This window comes from Callithrix jacchus, chromosome 6 (assembly GCF_049354715.1).
Source record: "Callithrix jacchus isolate 240 chromosome 6, calJac240_pri, whole genome shotgun sequence".
NCBI classification, from domain to species: Eukaryota; Metazoa; Chordata; class Mammalia; order Primates; family Cebidae; genus Callithrix; species Callithrix jacchus.
The window spans coordinates 151,387,718-151,405,373 of NC_133507.1; the positions used below are offsets into that span (position 1 = coordinate 151,387,718).

At 37.4% G+C, this 17,656-nt stretch overlaps 1 protein-coding gene across 50 annotated transcripts in view; it reads right to left on the reverse strand.

The window, feature by feature from the left end:
- The window catches only part of TRIP12 (thyroid hormone receptor interactor 12), a 160,270-nt gene that overhangs the window by 83,338 nt on the left and 59,276 nt on the right, over window positions 1-17,656 (reverse strand). For 19 of the 50 annotated variants that reach the window (XM_078328782.1, XM_078328779.1, XM_078328771.1 and 16 more), the window contains exons 3-4: window positions 11,737-11,862; window positions 10,110-10,912 (exon numbers count right to left, since the gene is read on the reverse strand). In XM_078328782.1, the coding sequence (XP_078184908.1) occupies window positions 10,110-10,912; window positions 11,737-11,862 (929 nt within the window). The remainder of the gene's footprint in view (window positions 1-10,109; window positions 10,913-11,736; window positions 11,863-17,656) is intronic. The other 31 variants (XM_035306007.3, XM_017973782.4, XM_035305998.3 and 28 more) reach the window with 3 other exon arrangements.

Sequence of the window (17,656 nt, forward strand, 5' to 3'; positions counted from 1 at the left end):
TCATTAGTGTCATCAAAAAAGAAATGCAATCATAACCAAACACAAGATTCTATAAACAAGGAAACGAAAACAAAATCACCTCTTGGAAATAAAAGATGGCAAAAACACTGGGAAAAAAAGCAATTCAAGAGAAGGGCTGGAAGGTGAAGTAGAAGTCTACCAAGAACAGTACAAAACAAGGAAAGCAATGTCAAAGAGTAAGATCGAAACCATTTAAGAGGACAAGCGCTCAGTACAGTGAAAAGAAACAAGTGCAGGGTGACCAACAATCCCAGTTTGCCTAGGACCATCCCGGTTTTAGAGCTGTAAGTCATGAGTCTTCAGAATCCCTAGGATCCAGGGAAAGCAAAACAGTGGTCACCCTATCAAGGAATGCAAATGAATTCGCAGCAATGGGCAATATCACACTTCTAAATAATGGAAATGCAAGCTTCCATAGAAGAGGTTACATACACAACAAATCAGAAATAGGAATGGTGCCAGTATTGAAAGACAGAAGACACTAATTCTTCAAAATTCTGAAGGAAAGTAACTCCCAATCCAGAATTCTATATTCACTAATCTGTCAAGTATCAACGTGGTATCATACATTTTCAGACATGCAAATTTTGAAAAAATAAATTTTATGTTAAAAGCTCATAAATACTTTTCCTTAAAATCAAGAAGAAATGTTCTACCAAAACAAGAAAGCAAGAAAGATGACAAGAAATCTGGAAAAGGAAAACTTTAAAAGACTGAAGTAAATCCCAAGGCTAAATAAAGCAGTATAAACAGGCTTAAAGAACAACCATCCAGAGGCCTCATTTCTTCAATGTAGACAGCTTGAGAAAAGACTGTAACAACTAGTAAGGAGTACAGAGTTTGAGTAAGTTCATAGGAAAGTAAGGAAAACAACAACAAAAAAAGGAATTTAAAATTCAGGAAAAGCAAAAATGTATGAGAAAGGAAATGTTCCTACATGGCTCAGTGTAAATAACATTTACATGTTCATAATACAATAAATTCTGTGTACTGATCATCACTGAAAAGATAGGAAGTATGTAACAGTATATGTTTGGATAGGTGAATGGGGTGGGATATGGTTAGAATGCAAAATCTTCATTTTCCATAAGGGAAATACAACAGAGATCAACTGTGGGGGGATGAGGGAAGGGGAACTCAACAAACAGATACATACATAAAAGCACATACCTACACACTGAAACATCAAAATAATCAGATATAGAAAAGGGCAATGTGACAGAAACTGCTTTTAAAAAAAATAATAGATCTGGTCAGGCATAGTGACTTACGTCTATTAATTCCAGCACTTTGGAAGGTTTAGACAGGACGATTGCTTAAGTCTAGGAGTTTGAGACAAGCCTAGGCAAGATAGTGAGACCGCCTATCTAAAAAAAAAGTCTTTTTTAAAAAATTAGCTGGGCATGGTGGCATGTGCCTGTGGTCCCAGCTACCCGGGAAGCTGAGGTGGGAAGACTGCTTGAGTCTATGCGATCAAGGCTGCAGTAAGCTATGATCATCATCTTGAAGGAGGAGGAAAAAAAACCTTATATAACTCTTTCACTTTACACTGTACGTAAGTGTTGATAAATATAAAGAGAAAAATTTTGGCAAGATACACACTATAAAAAAGAAAAAGAGGTAACCCTGATTTTGTATTTTTCTTCTTTGTATACTTTGGTACTTTCTGGATTTTTTTAACAAACATATTTCAGAATCAGAAATGTCAAAACCAATCCAGAATATATATGGTAAGAATATACGGGCAATTACTAGTGTAAGTTAAGTAAAACATTCTTTGGCTAATTTAATTCTTATTTTGACCTTGTATACAAAATTATATATCACAGTCATTTATAATTTCCAAACAATGTAATACAAAGCCAAGCCTTGTTAACAAAGAATTCAATGCTGTATTTTCCATTAAATGATCTCTTTTTAAAATTTGGCAACTCGTTTTTAAAGTTTTTTTTAAAGTATCAAAACTACTAGGATTATTTGTTAGTAATTTTTCGAAGCAGTCACATATTGAACTATTACGCTTTTGAGTTGCTAAATTACTTTAATAGCTAGCCTTGTAATATGGAAAACTGACACTTGAGACTTTTTCTTTTTTTTTTTTTTTTTTTTTTTTTGAGACGGAGTTTCATTCTTGTTACCCAGGCTGGAGTGCAATGGCGTGATCTCGGCTCACCGCAACCTCCGCCTCCTGGGTTCAAGCAATTCTCCTGCCTCAGCCTCCCGAGTAGCTGGGATTACAGGCACGCGCCACCATGCCCAGCTAATTTTTTGTATTTTTAGTAGAGACGGGGTTTCACCATGTTGACCAGGATGGTCTCGATCTCTTGACCTCGTGATCCACCCGCCTCGGCCTCCCAAAGTGCTGGGATTACAGGCTTGAGCCACCGCGCCCGGCCGAGACTTTTTCTTTTAAGCTCCCTGCTCAACTTTTCCCAGGGCTCACAGATAATCTATGTTTTTCACCTAAGTAGAGATGATCCTACAAGATGCAAGTTGGTGAAACCAAGTGTCTAACTTATATTTCGTCTCTCCTGCTCAACTCATTCTTACTTCCTCCCTCTATGCTAGAGGCGCAAAGCACTATGTCTTCCTAATCTAATCAGAATCTCCCTTCTAGAATTTAGCTTTTGCCTGGTTCTTGTCTAAGTCTGATAATAACCACAGGCTGTATGCAAGTCGGCAGAAGAATATGAAACTCAAGACAAAAGTAAGTTGTTAACTACTGCTATGTTATTAATAATGGGCAAATTAAATAAAGATGCATTTTATATACTAGAGAGTAGGCCGGGCGCAGTGGCTCACGCCTGTAATCTCAGCACTTTGGGAGGCCAAGGCGGGTAGATCACGAGGTCAAGAGAGCGAGACCATCCTGGCCAACATGGTGAAACCTCGTCTCTACTAAAAATACAAAAAAAATTGGCTGGATGTGGTGACAGGCGTCTGTGGTCCCAGCTACTTCAGAGGCTGAGGCGGAAGAATCACTTGGACCTAGGAGGCGGAGGTTGCAGTGACCTGAGACTGCGTCACTGCACTCCAGCCTGGTGACAGAGCAAGACTCCGTCTCAAAAATAAATAAATAAATAATAGAGAGTAAAGCAGATCTTCAATAGAAACAACAGACTGGAAATATGATAACTTTAATTTTTCTATAACAGGTTCCATAAATACATTTTGGTCACTAATGGTTTCTTATAATTCTATACCATCAAAATCTACTCACTTTGAAATTATTGCAAAAAATTTTTTTATATTAGCTGACTTTTAGGCCAGGGTGCAATGGCTTACGCCTGCAATCTCAGCACTTCGGAAGGCTGAGGCGGGCGGATAACGAAGTCAGGAGTTCAAGACCAGCCTGACCAACATGGTGAAACCCCATCTCTACTAAAACTACAAAAATTAGCTGGGCATGGCAGTGCGCACCTGTGATACCAGCTACTCAGGAGGCTGAAGCAGGAGAACTGTTTGAACCTAGGAGGCAGAGGTTGCAGCGAGCCAAGACTGTACCACTATACTCCAGCCTGGGTGACAGAGCGGACTCCGTCTCAAAAAATAATAATAATTAGCTTACTTTTATAAGAAGGCAGATTAGCAAAGTATTTTTTGAAGACAAACTAGTTATAAAATTATTTAAAGCATATTAAAATATTTTTAAATCAAACGATATCATTATATTACCCTACTGGTTTTAAATTTATGCTATATAAATTTGCAAGAATGTCTATCTACTGAGGCTAAACAGCAGAGATAGCAATACCTTTCTAATGTACATTAAAAATCGTGCTGCTTTGATGGGATAGAGCGGGCCAGCAACCATGCTTCAGGAAGTCTATCACTAAAGTAGCTGTTTCACTAGATCTTCTGCCAGACCTAGTGCCTCACCATGAACTTGTTCACTGGCCTACCAACAGTTGACAAAGCAGCACGATAGCAAGGTCTTCCTGTTTTAAGCTTCCTCACTAAATGCATTAGATCATTTCCTGAGTGTATTCCATGAACCACTGCTGGCTCCCAAAGTAATAATAATTGGTCAAATTAATTTGCAAAACACTGGGTTAAGAAGTTACTGCAAGTCTTCCCACAGCTTTCAATATGTTCCTGCTTATCTAGAATCTCCTTGATAATACGTGAACATGGGGAATGGTTTTTCACAAAGCATCTTGAAAATACTGTTGTTCCTACAATTTTTAAAACATTTCCTAGGCCGGGCGCCGTGGCTCACGCCTGTAATCCCAGCACTTTGGGAGGCCGAGGCAGGCGGATCACAAGGTCAGGAGATCGAGACCATCCTGGCCATGGTGAAACCCCGTCTCTACTAAAAATACAAAAATTAGCTGGGCGTGGTGGCACACACCTGTGGTCCCAGCTACTCGGGAGGCTGAGGCGGAAGAATCGCTTGAACCCACGCAGAGGTTGCCGTGAGCCGAGATTGCGTCACTGCACTCCAGCCTGGCGACAGAGTAAGACTCCGTCTCAAAAGAAAACATTTCTTTTACCTCCCCTCCTGACCAATTATGTCTTAGAATAAGTCTTTTCCTGAGGAAACATGTCACATTTAAATTAATAGGTTCAATTCTTAGAAACTGGAATAAAACAAAGGATATCCAAAATAAAATAAGCTACCCAACATGAAATTTCTCACAATGGCCTACTCTATTTTTAATACAATTTATAGACTTTTATTCCCCTAAGATAATCAGGAGCCCACCTCTCAACTTCCACCCACCCACTGAATCATATTCTAGCCTGTGAATGAATGTTAAAACAAAAAACCATGATGCATACAAAAGCCCTTTAAACACATGACCTGACTGGGGGAGGCGGGCAGATCGCCTGAGGTCAGGAGTTCGAGACCAGCCTGGCCAACATGGCAAAACCTTGTCTCCATTAAAAATACAAAAATTGGACAGGCATGGTGGCAGGCACCTGTGAATCCCAGCTACTTGAGAGGCTGACACACACAAATCACCTGAACCCAGGAGGAAGAGGCTGCAGTAAGCTGAGATCACACCACTGCACTCCAGACTGGGTGACAAGAGTGACACTCTGACTCAAAAATAATAATAAAATACACACATACATGAGCATAACTCTTAATTCACCATTACATGGTACATTATAATACATTGCTGCATTCTATGGCACTTTAGATTTTCAAAGTTGTTTTCACGTATAATCTTTCATTTATGCTTCACAAGGAGGAATCTTATTATTGTCCAAATAAGATTAGGAATAAAGTTGGTATCATAACTACAGCTAAATGATTTGCTCAACCTCACAAAACTATAATAATCTTTATTTTAAAGCAATGTACATGTATTAATATCGACATTTTTGTTTGGACTTGTTGATTTATCCATTTATATAGGTTACATGTTTCTTTATATAAAAAATTATTCAATTTTATTTGTGTACATATATTCCTACTTTTGACTTTCCTATATAAATTTAAGGGGTGCAAGTGCTGTTTTTTAGTGACAAAGTCTGGGCTTTCAGTGTTAACTATCATCCAAATAATGTATATTACAGCCATGAGGTAATTTCTCATTCTTCATCGCCTTCCCAGTCTCTCTATTACTCCACACTCTATGTCCATGTGTATACATTATTTAGTTTCAACTTACAAATAAGAACATGTGGGATCTGATTTTCAAGAGATTAAAAAAAACTTTAAATCTGGTGTTCCAAATCTAATAGCTAGTTCCCTCAAAATTGATTAATGGCCAGGATTTACTAATCCCTCATTCTCAATATGCTGCTTTGAATATGTTTTTTGCCATAAGATAATCACCTTCAGTTGTACACCTTAAATTTCGTGATGCATCCTGTGTCCTAAGTACTATGCTAAGTCTTCTCACATTTTCATTTATTCCTCAAATAGCTATTATGCCTGCTTTACAAAGAAAAAGTTACAAACTTTCCCACAGTTACCAGCTGAAAAAATGGCAGAACCAGGATTTGAATCCAATATTTTTGGCTCTACTACTCAAAATACAATCATAAAATACTATATTTTGCCACTGTATCCTTAAGATATCTGCCAATTAATTCTATTGTAAACTTTTTTCTGAAGTGACACATTTAATCATGCCTAAAATGCGCAGGGCCTTGTTTTGACTTCAAGAAACCTTCCCAGACTTAACTTGCCAAATCTGCTTGCCCCTATGCATTGGGTTCTCAAGACCAATTTCTGGGATCAGATGGCCTGGGTTTAACTCAGTTCTATCACTTCTTAGTTCTGTGACCTTAGGAAACTTGAGCAATGACCCAGAGTTTCCTAACCTGTAAGCTGGGAATAAAAATACTTGTCACACAAAGGCTGGGCATAATGGCTTATACCTGTAATCCCAGCGTTCTGGGAGGTTGAGGGGGTGCGTCACTTGAGGTCAGGCATACAAGACCAAAATGGTGAAGCCCCGTCTCTACTAAAAACACAAAAAATTAGCCAGGCATGGTGGTACATGCCTATAATTCCAGTTATTTGAGAGGCTGAGATAGGACAATCACTTGAACCCAGCAGATGGAGGCTGCAGTGAGCCAAGATCATGCCCCTACACTCCAGCCTGGGTGACAAAGACAGACTCCATCTTAAAGGAAAAACAAAAAAAACTTGCCCTACAAAACCGGTGAGGAACAAAGAAGATGATTCACTTAAGGTTATTTAGAACAATTGTCACACACTTATAGCACAGTAAATATGTGCTATTTTGTTTTGAAATGTTTTCATTTATTTGAAAAGCAGCAAATATATACTGAATGATATGGTATAAACCCTTGGGTCCACATAGTATTCATCTCTAAATTTAATCAATACTATCAATGAAGGGCCAAATAAAATTTCATTTCCACTAGAGTCTTAGTATCTCCAAATGGTCCAATTATGTTACAACAGGAAAACACAGAAACATGAGTTAAAAAAGAAAGAAAGAAAAAGCTTCATTCAAGGTCACACACATCCCCATCTTCAAATCCTAATTCTGCCAGGTATGAGGTATGTTACTCAGATAAGTTATTTTATCTTCTTGGAATAAATTTTCTTGATAACTATCCTAGGCTGGGCGTGATGGCTCACACCCGTAATCCCAGCACTTGGGGATGCCGAGGCAGGCAGATCACGTGAGGTCAAGCATTTGAGTCTAGCCTGCTAATATGGTGAAACCCTGTCTCTACTAAAAACACAAAAATTAGCCAGGCATGGTGGCATGCACTTGCAATTCCAGCTACTCAGGAGGCTGAGTGAGGCAGGAGAATTGCTTGAAACTCACTGGAGGTTGCAGTGAGTTAAGATGGCGCCACTGCACTCCAGCCTGGGCAATAGAGCAAGACTCTGTCTCAGAAAAAAAAAAAAAAAAATTCTATCCTAAAGCACCATTATTTTGAAAAGATAATGTAACTGCTTATGTAAAATACCTAGTACTTATTCTATGCTAAGCAAAGGCTGGTTCCATTCTCTTGTTTCAACAGCTTAGGCTATGATGAGCGATCAGAACTGGGATAGCAGCAGTGAAAATGGAAAAGTGATATAATAGTGACAACAGAACACACAAATACTGTGAAAGTGAATGAAATAATGGTGAAATGAGTTTTAAAATACTAAATCAGTTTGTGACTATGTGCTGAGCAGGCTTAAAGGAATTATCTGGATTGGTTTTATCAAATCAGTGGCATAGTGACACTGCCTAACCTCACCGATTAGTCACTAGTAGAGCTGGGTTTTCTTTTAAAAACCATGTTAACAAACCATGTAAGAAAAGAAAGCTGATGTCTACAAAGGACCAAGGCCATGACACTCAAGTACAATCTGCTATTGCCTGGCCCTAGAACCCTCCTACATAACTCATTTAACAGATGAGTTCTTCAAGTGAGGCAGACTGGAAGGCAGAAAGTGGAGTGAATCCTATGCAACTTGCTGTAAACACAACCTGGCCCATTACATAGCTACGACAATGGACAGACTGACAAACACAAGACACAGGGAGGAGAGGCGGTATAAAAGCTGACCTAAACAACTCCAGTTATCAATAAATCTTTGGAAGGACAAACAGTTGGTTTTCCTTTTAACTTGAACTTTTATTTCCTTCTGACTTCAAGACACTGATCTAGCCTATCTTAATCCTTTAAACGTAAAACATTTTATACAGATATACTGCGTATTTGAAACACCAAAACAGAACAAAGTTCAATCTAAAAGATATTACTTCACAATAACCTACCATACAGTTTAAACATATTTTTTATATGGTACCTACCATTAATAGTATTCTTGTCATTCTAGGTAATATCTGAATCAACCAAAAGTAGTTTTAGATTGCAGGGTTAAATTAAATGGAGCTAACAGCTCTGATTCAATATTAGGTTAGGCTGACTCAATATTAGCTATATTTTGACAAGAATGCTAGTAGACACTATATACAACCGTCTTAAACCAAGAAAACATTATAGCCCTACCCAAATGTAGACCTGAAATCAGGGAAGATGCTTTAAAGCAAAGTTCCTAATTAGATGTTATATAAATTAAATGCCTTTAAAAATTGTAGGTAAATGCTTTATTATCCTATTGGTCCTTTATAGATTTCTCAAAAAGAAACAAGGGAAGAAGCCTGGGCACAGTGGTTCAGGCTTATAATCGCAACAATTGGGAGGCTGAGGCAGGTGGATCACTTGAGGTCAGGAGTTTCCAAGACCAGCCTGGCCAACATGGTGAAATCCCCTTCTACCAAAAATACAAAAATTAGCTTGGTGTGGTGGCACACAATTGTAATCTGGGCTATTGAGGAGGCTGAGACAGGAGAATTGCTTGAACCTGGGAGGTGGAGGTTGCAGTGAGCCAAGATTGTACCACTACTCCATCCTGAGCAACAGAGTGAGACTCTGTCAAGGAAGGAAGGAAGGAAGGGAAGAAAGGGGAGCCTTTCTTCCTTTCCTTACCCTTAAGGGTAAGGGTAAGGAAAAAGAAAAGATATAAGAACAGAACAGAAAAGAAAAACAAAACATTAGCATTCCCCAGATGAGCAGCTGGCTCCCTGAAGAAGTCTTCTGGTAAAAAGAAAGGGAAAAGAGTTCCTAGAGATCTCCAAAACGGACTCACGAAGCAAGATACAGAATGCTAAGTTTCTTCCACCTAGTTTCTGTCTCTTTCCTTCAGTGTATTCACAAAACATAAATTGTTTCTACTCCACTGTAAACTTTGAGGGCAATATTCTTTCTCACTCACTTAGTCTCACTCACAGTAGTCTATAAGGCATAGTGAAATGTAAGTAGTATTCGACTTTAGACAAAACTCCTTAAAGACCATGAGATAGCACATATTAATAAAGTTTAATTTCTATTAAGGTATATTTATTTTAATAATTCAGTGTATCTATACATCAAGAACATATAATATAAAAAATATATATATCTGGCCAGCCATGATAGCTCACGCCTGTAATCTCAACACTTTGGAAGGCCAAGATGAGCGGGTCACTTGAGGCCAGAAGTTGTTGACCAACCTGGCCAACAGAGTGAAACCGCATCTCTACTAAAAACACAAAAAGTAGCGAGGCATGGTGTGCACACTTGCAATCCCAGCTAACTGTGAGGCTGAGGCAGAAGGATCGCCTGAGCCCAGGAGGCAGAGTTGGCAGTGAGCCGAGATTGTCACCCAGGCTGGAGTGCAGTGACACAGAGTGAGACTCCCATCTAAAAAAATACATATATATTTGATCTCTGATCGCGGCAACTCATAACTAAAAAGAACAACTTCTAACTAAATGATAATTTTGTATGTAGTATTGAAGAAAATCCAACTTTAGGTCCCATCCTGATATGAGGAAGTCAGTGAAGTAGCAGATGCCACGAGGACCAAGAAAGATACAGACACTACAATATGATGGTTTTGTAACAATAGAAGGCAGTACTCCTTACCTGTCTCCATAAAACTAAATGTAGCAGTTATTACATGCTGTTATGTATTTAATTATAGGGACAGTAATAAATCTAAGATTATCTAAGACTTTGAGGAAAAAGCCCTTAACTTTAAAGCATATTTGCTTTGACAAACCAAGAGAAACTTTCTTTAATTAAAGAAAAAGACCTTTTTGAAAACTTACTTGCTAATTTGGCCTGTAATCCAGAAGGTCCAGGTTTTGATGTCTCTGACTTAGAAGACCCTGGAAGAGACAGTTTTGTTTTAGGAAGGCTAACTTTAGGGCTGAAACGAGCAGCCCAATCAAATTTTGAAGAGCCACCAGTTTTACTCTGTTCCTTTTCCCTGCTACTTCTTCTAGGACTGGGACTGGATGCTGAACGGGAACGCCTGGCCTTGTTCTGATCTTTTCCTTGTTTCACTCTGGCACCTGGTGGTACAGTGGAGGACGCCGAGGCTACAGCAGAAGACGAGGAGGAAGTAGAGGCAGCAGAAGAAGAATCAGTGATGGTGCTACACCCAGCTTTGGCTGAGGTGGCTGATTTTGAAGCCAGCTTGGTAGGTTTTGCAGATCTCTCTTCTGCACCAGTTGATTCAGACCCAGAGCCACTCTTTACACAGGAACTCTCTGTCCTTTTTCTTTTCTGACTCCGTGAACCGCCAGTGGCCCCACTCTTTCTGGTATGAGCCTTGCTTGTTGATGGTGATTGTGCAGATTTCAGTTGTTGCTCCTGGTCTAAATGTCTCTTCTTTGACTTACTATGTGGCTTATTTGTTTCTGAGGAAGATTCAGTATGCTGAAGTGCTTTTGGTTTTTTGGCAGAGCTAGGAGAATTGGTCCTGTTGTAGTCTGGACTAGCACTGCGTTTCACTCCTCGAGAATGGTCTTTCTTAGGCACCTGCCCCGTTTTTTGTCTTTCTGAAGTATTGGCTCTGTCTGGATCCTCTGGTTGTGGAACTATGACAGCAGATGATGAACTGCAGCTTCTAAGAGGTCAGATAAGAAAACAGTTAATATCGGCCTGTCATAATTATAACTGCCATATTTAATGCTTAAATATGTTCCTAATAAGTGCAGTATTAAACACAGGTTTTCAGATGGTTCAAATCTGTAAAACGAAACGAAAGAACCAAACAAAAGCAGATGTGACTTTGGATAGTAAAGTATTTGATTAGAAAACAAAGGTGTTCTTTAGCCCAAAGATTACTGACACTTAACACTCCTCATCACAAAACAAGAATTAAGATTATAAGAAAAAGAACACTTAATTGTTCAGAACCAGAGGAAGCCAGAATAATGGTGTCCGATTTACAAGCACAACTGCTTTGTCAAAGCTTAGAAGAAATAAGCATTAACATACGCACTTTCAAAATGAAGGTTAGAGATTTTTTTATTGTAGTACTATCAAATCTTCACAGTTAACTGCTTTCCAAAGACTCTCATCAATTAGATGTTATGAATCACCGACCTAAACCTAAACTTTATTGTCAGAGCAAATGGCTCTGACAATAAAAACTAAAACAATTAAAAAATAAAAAAGATAGCCATAATGGTTTGTTAAGCAAAGAGGGACTCTTACAGCTCTCAAAACAGAAATCTCATTGTATCACTGACAAACACATTGTCTAGGGTATACTGCACTGATCACTGCAAAGATGATAAAGTGTCAATCCTAAAAGTTACTCTTAGAGAATAATAAAAGTATGTATCATAATATTTTGGAATAACCTCAAGTTTTAACATTATGCAATGATTCAAATGCAAATAATTCTTCCTTGAAAACGTATAAGCAAGCAACATGAAGATTTACCTTTTAGAAAGGTGTCCCCTTGACAGTTCAGAAGTGGTATTAGACTGCACTTTGGGTGCCTTAGAATTAGATTTTCTACTCTCAGGAGGGCTATATCCCTTATGTTTTGCCTGCCCTAAATGTGACCTGTCAGCAGAAAATCAAAACAGAAATCTATCAGGAAACTGAGATGCAAATACAATACTGAAAGTGAAATATTTTTATTTATTTCTTAAAGCCTCCCACAATTCATTACTGACCCTACCCTTTTCCCAAATATTTATAAATTATATTTATTATTCTATCAAATAATCTGGCAAAAGAAAATTGCCTCTTAGAACCAACCCCCTCAATACCAAAGAGTTTATTATCACCAGTAGTCATAAATGCACAGTGTTAATACATTTTTCAGCAATTTTAGTGCAGACATTCAAATACGCTACATTTAATAAAAAGCAAATGTAGTCTTTAGATCTGAACACTACTTTTAATACATACTGTGACTGTAATGGGTTTGGAAGTTTATGGAAAAGACAACTGATGATTCCCACACTGATACTGGCTTCCAGTTTGTATATTAAAATTCAGGTGAACACAGTAAATGCAGAGACAAACCAATTATCAAACTGACTTTACAAAGAAAATCATTTCAAGCACTAAACGGTAAATAAACCTACATGAAATCAATATAGTGATACTTGTAAAACTTTAAAGTACTTGTCAATACAAAACACAAAAGAGTCCTGGAGAAATACAGAATTTACCATAAAAGTTCCAAAAAACATTCAAATAATTCCATGACTGATATGGTACATCATATTTACAATAAATAAAATCTTTATGCCAGCACTGTTCTAAAAGCAAATTTGAGAAACATGAAGAAATTTTTCAGTTAGATTTTTTTTTTAACTCTCGGGGAATGGTTATAAGAGATTTACATAAACAATAAAAAATAAACATACGTAAATATATATCCAGAAAACTGCTGCTATGCAGGTGAGATATTAATGTAATAAATGTAATTTATATAAGTCATAGCTAATACCAACATTCCACACAAGAGCATATACTAATAAAAACTTAGAAAAAAGTTTCACTAATATCAAATTTCCTTGTTAAAAAAAGTTTAAGGCATTCATTCCAAACACCATCGCAAAGAACTTAGAAATGAGTCACTGAAAAACTCACCAAGTAATTCTAACTCAATCTGTAAGGATGCCATAAATTTCTTAAGGAATCATATAAGAACAACCATCTGTTCCAAAAGAGGACCTAAGGTTTCTCTTTTCTGTATCATTTCTTCTTCCATCTTTCTAGAACTCATTCAGAGTCTTAAAAGAAGGTAAGAAATTAGCTTCTCAAGAAAGAAAGAAGCTCCTGAATCCCTCATGTCGTTTTTATTTTTAAGGTTCTAATATGAAAGTAATAGTACTTTCTACTATAGATGAATTTCTTAAAAAACTCTAGGTTAGCCTTTCAAGTGTATTAGTCTTCACTTTTAGTAATGAAAGGACACATATTTCAATAAACATATTTTCTCAAGTTGTAGCTAAGCTGAACCTTGTAAGATTTTTTATATATTGTAATGTTTTTTTTGGTTTTTGAGACAGGGTCTCACTCTGTTGCCCAGGCTGGAGTGCAGTGTCACCATCTCGGCTCACTGCAACCTCTGCTTCCCGGAATCAAGTGATTCTCCTGCCTTGTATACATTGTGATTTAATTTTAATTTTTCCTAGATATTCTCCCACTGTAGACTAAAATTTTGCTTTAACCAATGAGTTTCTTATTAAAGATTTAATTTCTAAGAGTTGCTTTTGTTTTTGTTACATTTCTACTAACATCTCAGAGTTCAACTCTTTTCTCTTCAGAAATGAGACTATTTTTCAAATCATTCTAGAGTTATTCTAAAAAAGACAAGTATAACATCCTGGTTTGGGGGTATGGAATTTAACAGCCACAGAAAATATAAATTATGCCATTCAGGTCCTCTACATTCTTATTTTCTTAAAGATTGGTGCAGACTGATGTTTTAATTAAATCACATTTTCTACTTCATTTTAAAATTTAAAATATACCTTGTGTTCTTTGATTATTAAAAAACTCATTTTGAAAGAAAACTACATACATTCAAAGCTAGACAACTTTGTGAAAAATAAATGTCCAAAACAATTAAAAATTCAGATTCATTCCATTTGTCATCAGAAACTGGCCCATAGGAAACTAAAGGTGAGGGCTGAGGCAGCAGCCCTCATCTTTTTAACTTAAATAAATTGTTCTGTTGACTTTTACACAAGCTTACGTTAGATCCATCTAATAATTCTACTGTGTTATTTCTCATGCCCTTACTAATTAATACCTTCAATGAACTTCAGAACTTAGCAGGTAAACTCTCTATATTATACCACAAAAAACTAAACAGCATCCAAATCATTTAGAAAACCAAGGCTCGCAAAACCTGCTTAAATTCAACAACGCCCTACCTGGCACGGTGGCTTATGCCTATAATCCCAGCACTTTGGGAGGCCAACGTGGGTGAATCACGAGGTCACGAGTTCAAGACCAGCCTGGCCAAGATGGTGAAACCCTGTCTCCACTAAAAATGCAAAAATTAGCTGGGAGTGGTGGCGTGTGCCTATAATCCCCAGCTACTCAGGAGGCTGAGTTAGAGAACTGCTTGAACCCAGAAGGCAGAAGTTGCAGTGAGCTGAGATCGCACCACTGTACTCCACCATGGGCAACAGAGCGAGACTCCATCTCAAAGAAAAAAATTCAACAATGCCCACACTGATCTTTCCTAAAATTATTTTAAAGTATGATAGTCTCACTGAGGACTGTTTAAAAAATGTATTTTAAAAAATCATAAAATATTGATCTTTAACTGTCTCTTCTGCTTAGCCCATGGAACTTAATACATTTTCTGTAAAGGAGAGTAAATATTTTCAGCTTCCTGGGCAATATTGTATGTAAAAAAAAAAAAGGTACAGAAAATTCTCAAACAAACGAGCATGGCTAGGCGCCAGTCAAAATTTTATCTACAAAAACAGGCAGTGAGCCAGATTCAGCCCATGCGCTATAGTTTTCAACCCTGGCTAACAAGGAATAGACAACCAGATGGTACCATGAAGTGACAATATGGGGCCTCCCAAAATGGAGCTCTATTTTATTATGTCCACTTATAAATTATTAATGCTCAAAACACTGCAAAGTAAATCTCCATAAAATAATGATGTCCAATCTGGAATAGCCAATTAGAACATCACAGTATTCAGAGGTAAAGGAGCCTTGGATGCCTCCTTTTAGGTCACTTTACCACCTCTCTAATTTAGCAAGCCTTAATGCTCAACATTAGTTTTTATTAAAAGCATAATCTTTTTAAAACCTAGTAAAATTTATATCCACTATAAATAAAATTTGTACAATAGTATAGTAAAATTCATAACAAACTCTTTTAAACAGCACTAGAATGAGGCCATTGTAAATTACAGCCCAAAGATCTGGGGAAGAGTGTGCGCACATGTGCACGCTCACACATGTTGTCAGGAGCTTCTATAACAACATATGGGTATTCCTAAAAAAAATCTCATGTTTCTGCAAAATTACCCACTAAAAATAACAGGGCTAATATGTTAAGTATAAGATTAGGCTCAGAGCACACAAACCTATCTTATTTTGTAATGAGCATCCTAGCAAAAACATCAATTTTAATAAAAAAAATTAAGGCCAGGCGCAGTGGCTCACGCCTATAATCCCAGTACTTTGGGAAGTCGAGGCGGGTGGATCACGAGGTCAAGAGATCGAGACCATCCTGGTCAACAAGGTGAAACCCCGTCTCTACTAAAAATACAAAAATTAGCTGGGCATGGTGGTGCGCGCCTGTAGTCCCAGCTACTCAGGAGGCTGAGGCAGGAGAACTGCTTGAACCTAGAAGGCGGAGGGTACGGTGAGCCGAGATCATGCCATTGCACTCCAGTCTGGGTAACAACAGCGAAACTCCGTCTCAAAAAAATAAAAAAATTAATTAAGTAATTAAATCTCCAATAAAATCTGCACCAATAAATTCACTTTGGAGTCTTATTTTTGTATTTTCTCCTTTAAGTGTAACTTTTTAAAAGACATTTAAAAATTAAAAACATAATTCTCAGGTAGACTTTCCTGTTTGTTATCTTCTTTATAAACACAGGAGTAAATGGTTTTGAACTTCCTGAGACTGTTTTTGACAGTACAAAGTATGGTGGTTTTAGACACCATTGGATAGCTATTTCTTTCACTCAATTATTTCTGCCAAATCTGCTTTTTTTTTTTTTTTTTGTGGTAATGTCTTCATATATATTACCAATCCTTCCATTTTAATTCAAAGGTCTTTCCCCATTTTCAGTTTATATATTAGCATTGTGGAAAAAAACTGCTTATGAACCAACACTACTTCCACGTTATATTGACATTATTTCCCTATTTATCAAGTGTGTATGGGCCAATTCACATTAAAGAAACCAACATTCCAGCAGAACAGACTATAATCAACTCTGGGTTACCTGCTTTCAAGATAATCTGGAATCCTCAAATGCCTCTGAGTGTTAACTTTTAGGCACATAGTATTGACTGTACCCTTCCACGTACATTCGTACTGCTATTTAGTCAAATCCTTTACAGTAGTCCACAGAATTAAAAACCATCTCTAATCCAGAGGAGATCTAAGAGAGACCTAAACTTTTTATCAAGAGCACGATGTTGGGCCAGGTGTGGTGGCTCATGCTTGTAATCCCAGCACTTTGGGAGGTCGAAAGCGGGTGGATTGCTTGAGCTCAGTTCAAGTCCAGCCTTGGCAACATGGCAAAACCCTGTCTCTACAAAAAAATACAAATATTAGCCAGGTGTAGTGGTATACACGCCTGTAGTCCTAGCTACTCAGGAGGCTGGGGTGGAGAAGATCACCTGAGCCTGGCAGGTCAAAGCTGCAGTGAGCTATGGTTGCACCACTGCACTCACTCCAGCCTGGGCAACAGAGTGAGATCCTCCCTCAGTAAAATAAAAGAAAAAGAGTACACTACCATCTTAATGTTAGGAAAAATGAAGTGGCTAGTTGTAAGTAGCTAGTTAATTCCTCTTATAGGTGGTAAACTGCCTGAATTTAATTTTTATGCTAGACATATTCACAGCTTATGTTATTTGATATACTCACAACTTATATGATATGCATATATATAATATACATGCACATATTACCACATATTTGGTAACACATGCATGTAATACTACATAATATACATGCATGTATTACCAAATATAAATGGATCATGGGTTTAATTACATCTCTAAATCTGTTTGTGTATTTTTATGCTTTTCTACTTTAAATACACGATTATAACATTATAGTTTTATCTTCTAAAAATCAGGTATTTTCTTTCAAATGCTGAAGAGCCACTGATTTTCACCTCGCAATTAATGGTGGAAAGTTAACTGTAAATAAAAAACTCACTAATGTTCCCTGTATAATGTACTGTTTTTCTATTTCTATCACAAAAAGAAGCTTGATTAGTCTGACCAATGTTCCTGTCTTTCGAGTGAAACATTAGCCCAAATGATTCTATAATTTAGAATAAAGCAGTATTTCTAAACAGCAAAACTACTGCCCCTAGGAAGCATTCTGGAAACAGACACTGGGTAGCAGGGTTGCTATTCGTTATTTAGCAGGTGTGGATTAGAGGTCAAGTTAGGCAATATCCAGAACAAAAAGACCCAATGAAGAACTGTCCCAGGCCCCATATTATTTCAAAAGGTCTTGGTATTAAGACCTTATAAAAAAAACCCTAAAAATGTGGCAGTGACATAGGTGAAAAACGTGCTTGCAATTTCTCAGATTCATTTTGCACATTCTTACATATTAAATTTTCCAGGAATGCATGTGAGTCAATAAATGATTATATTATTTTTTTGCAGCTTT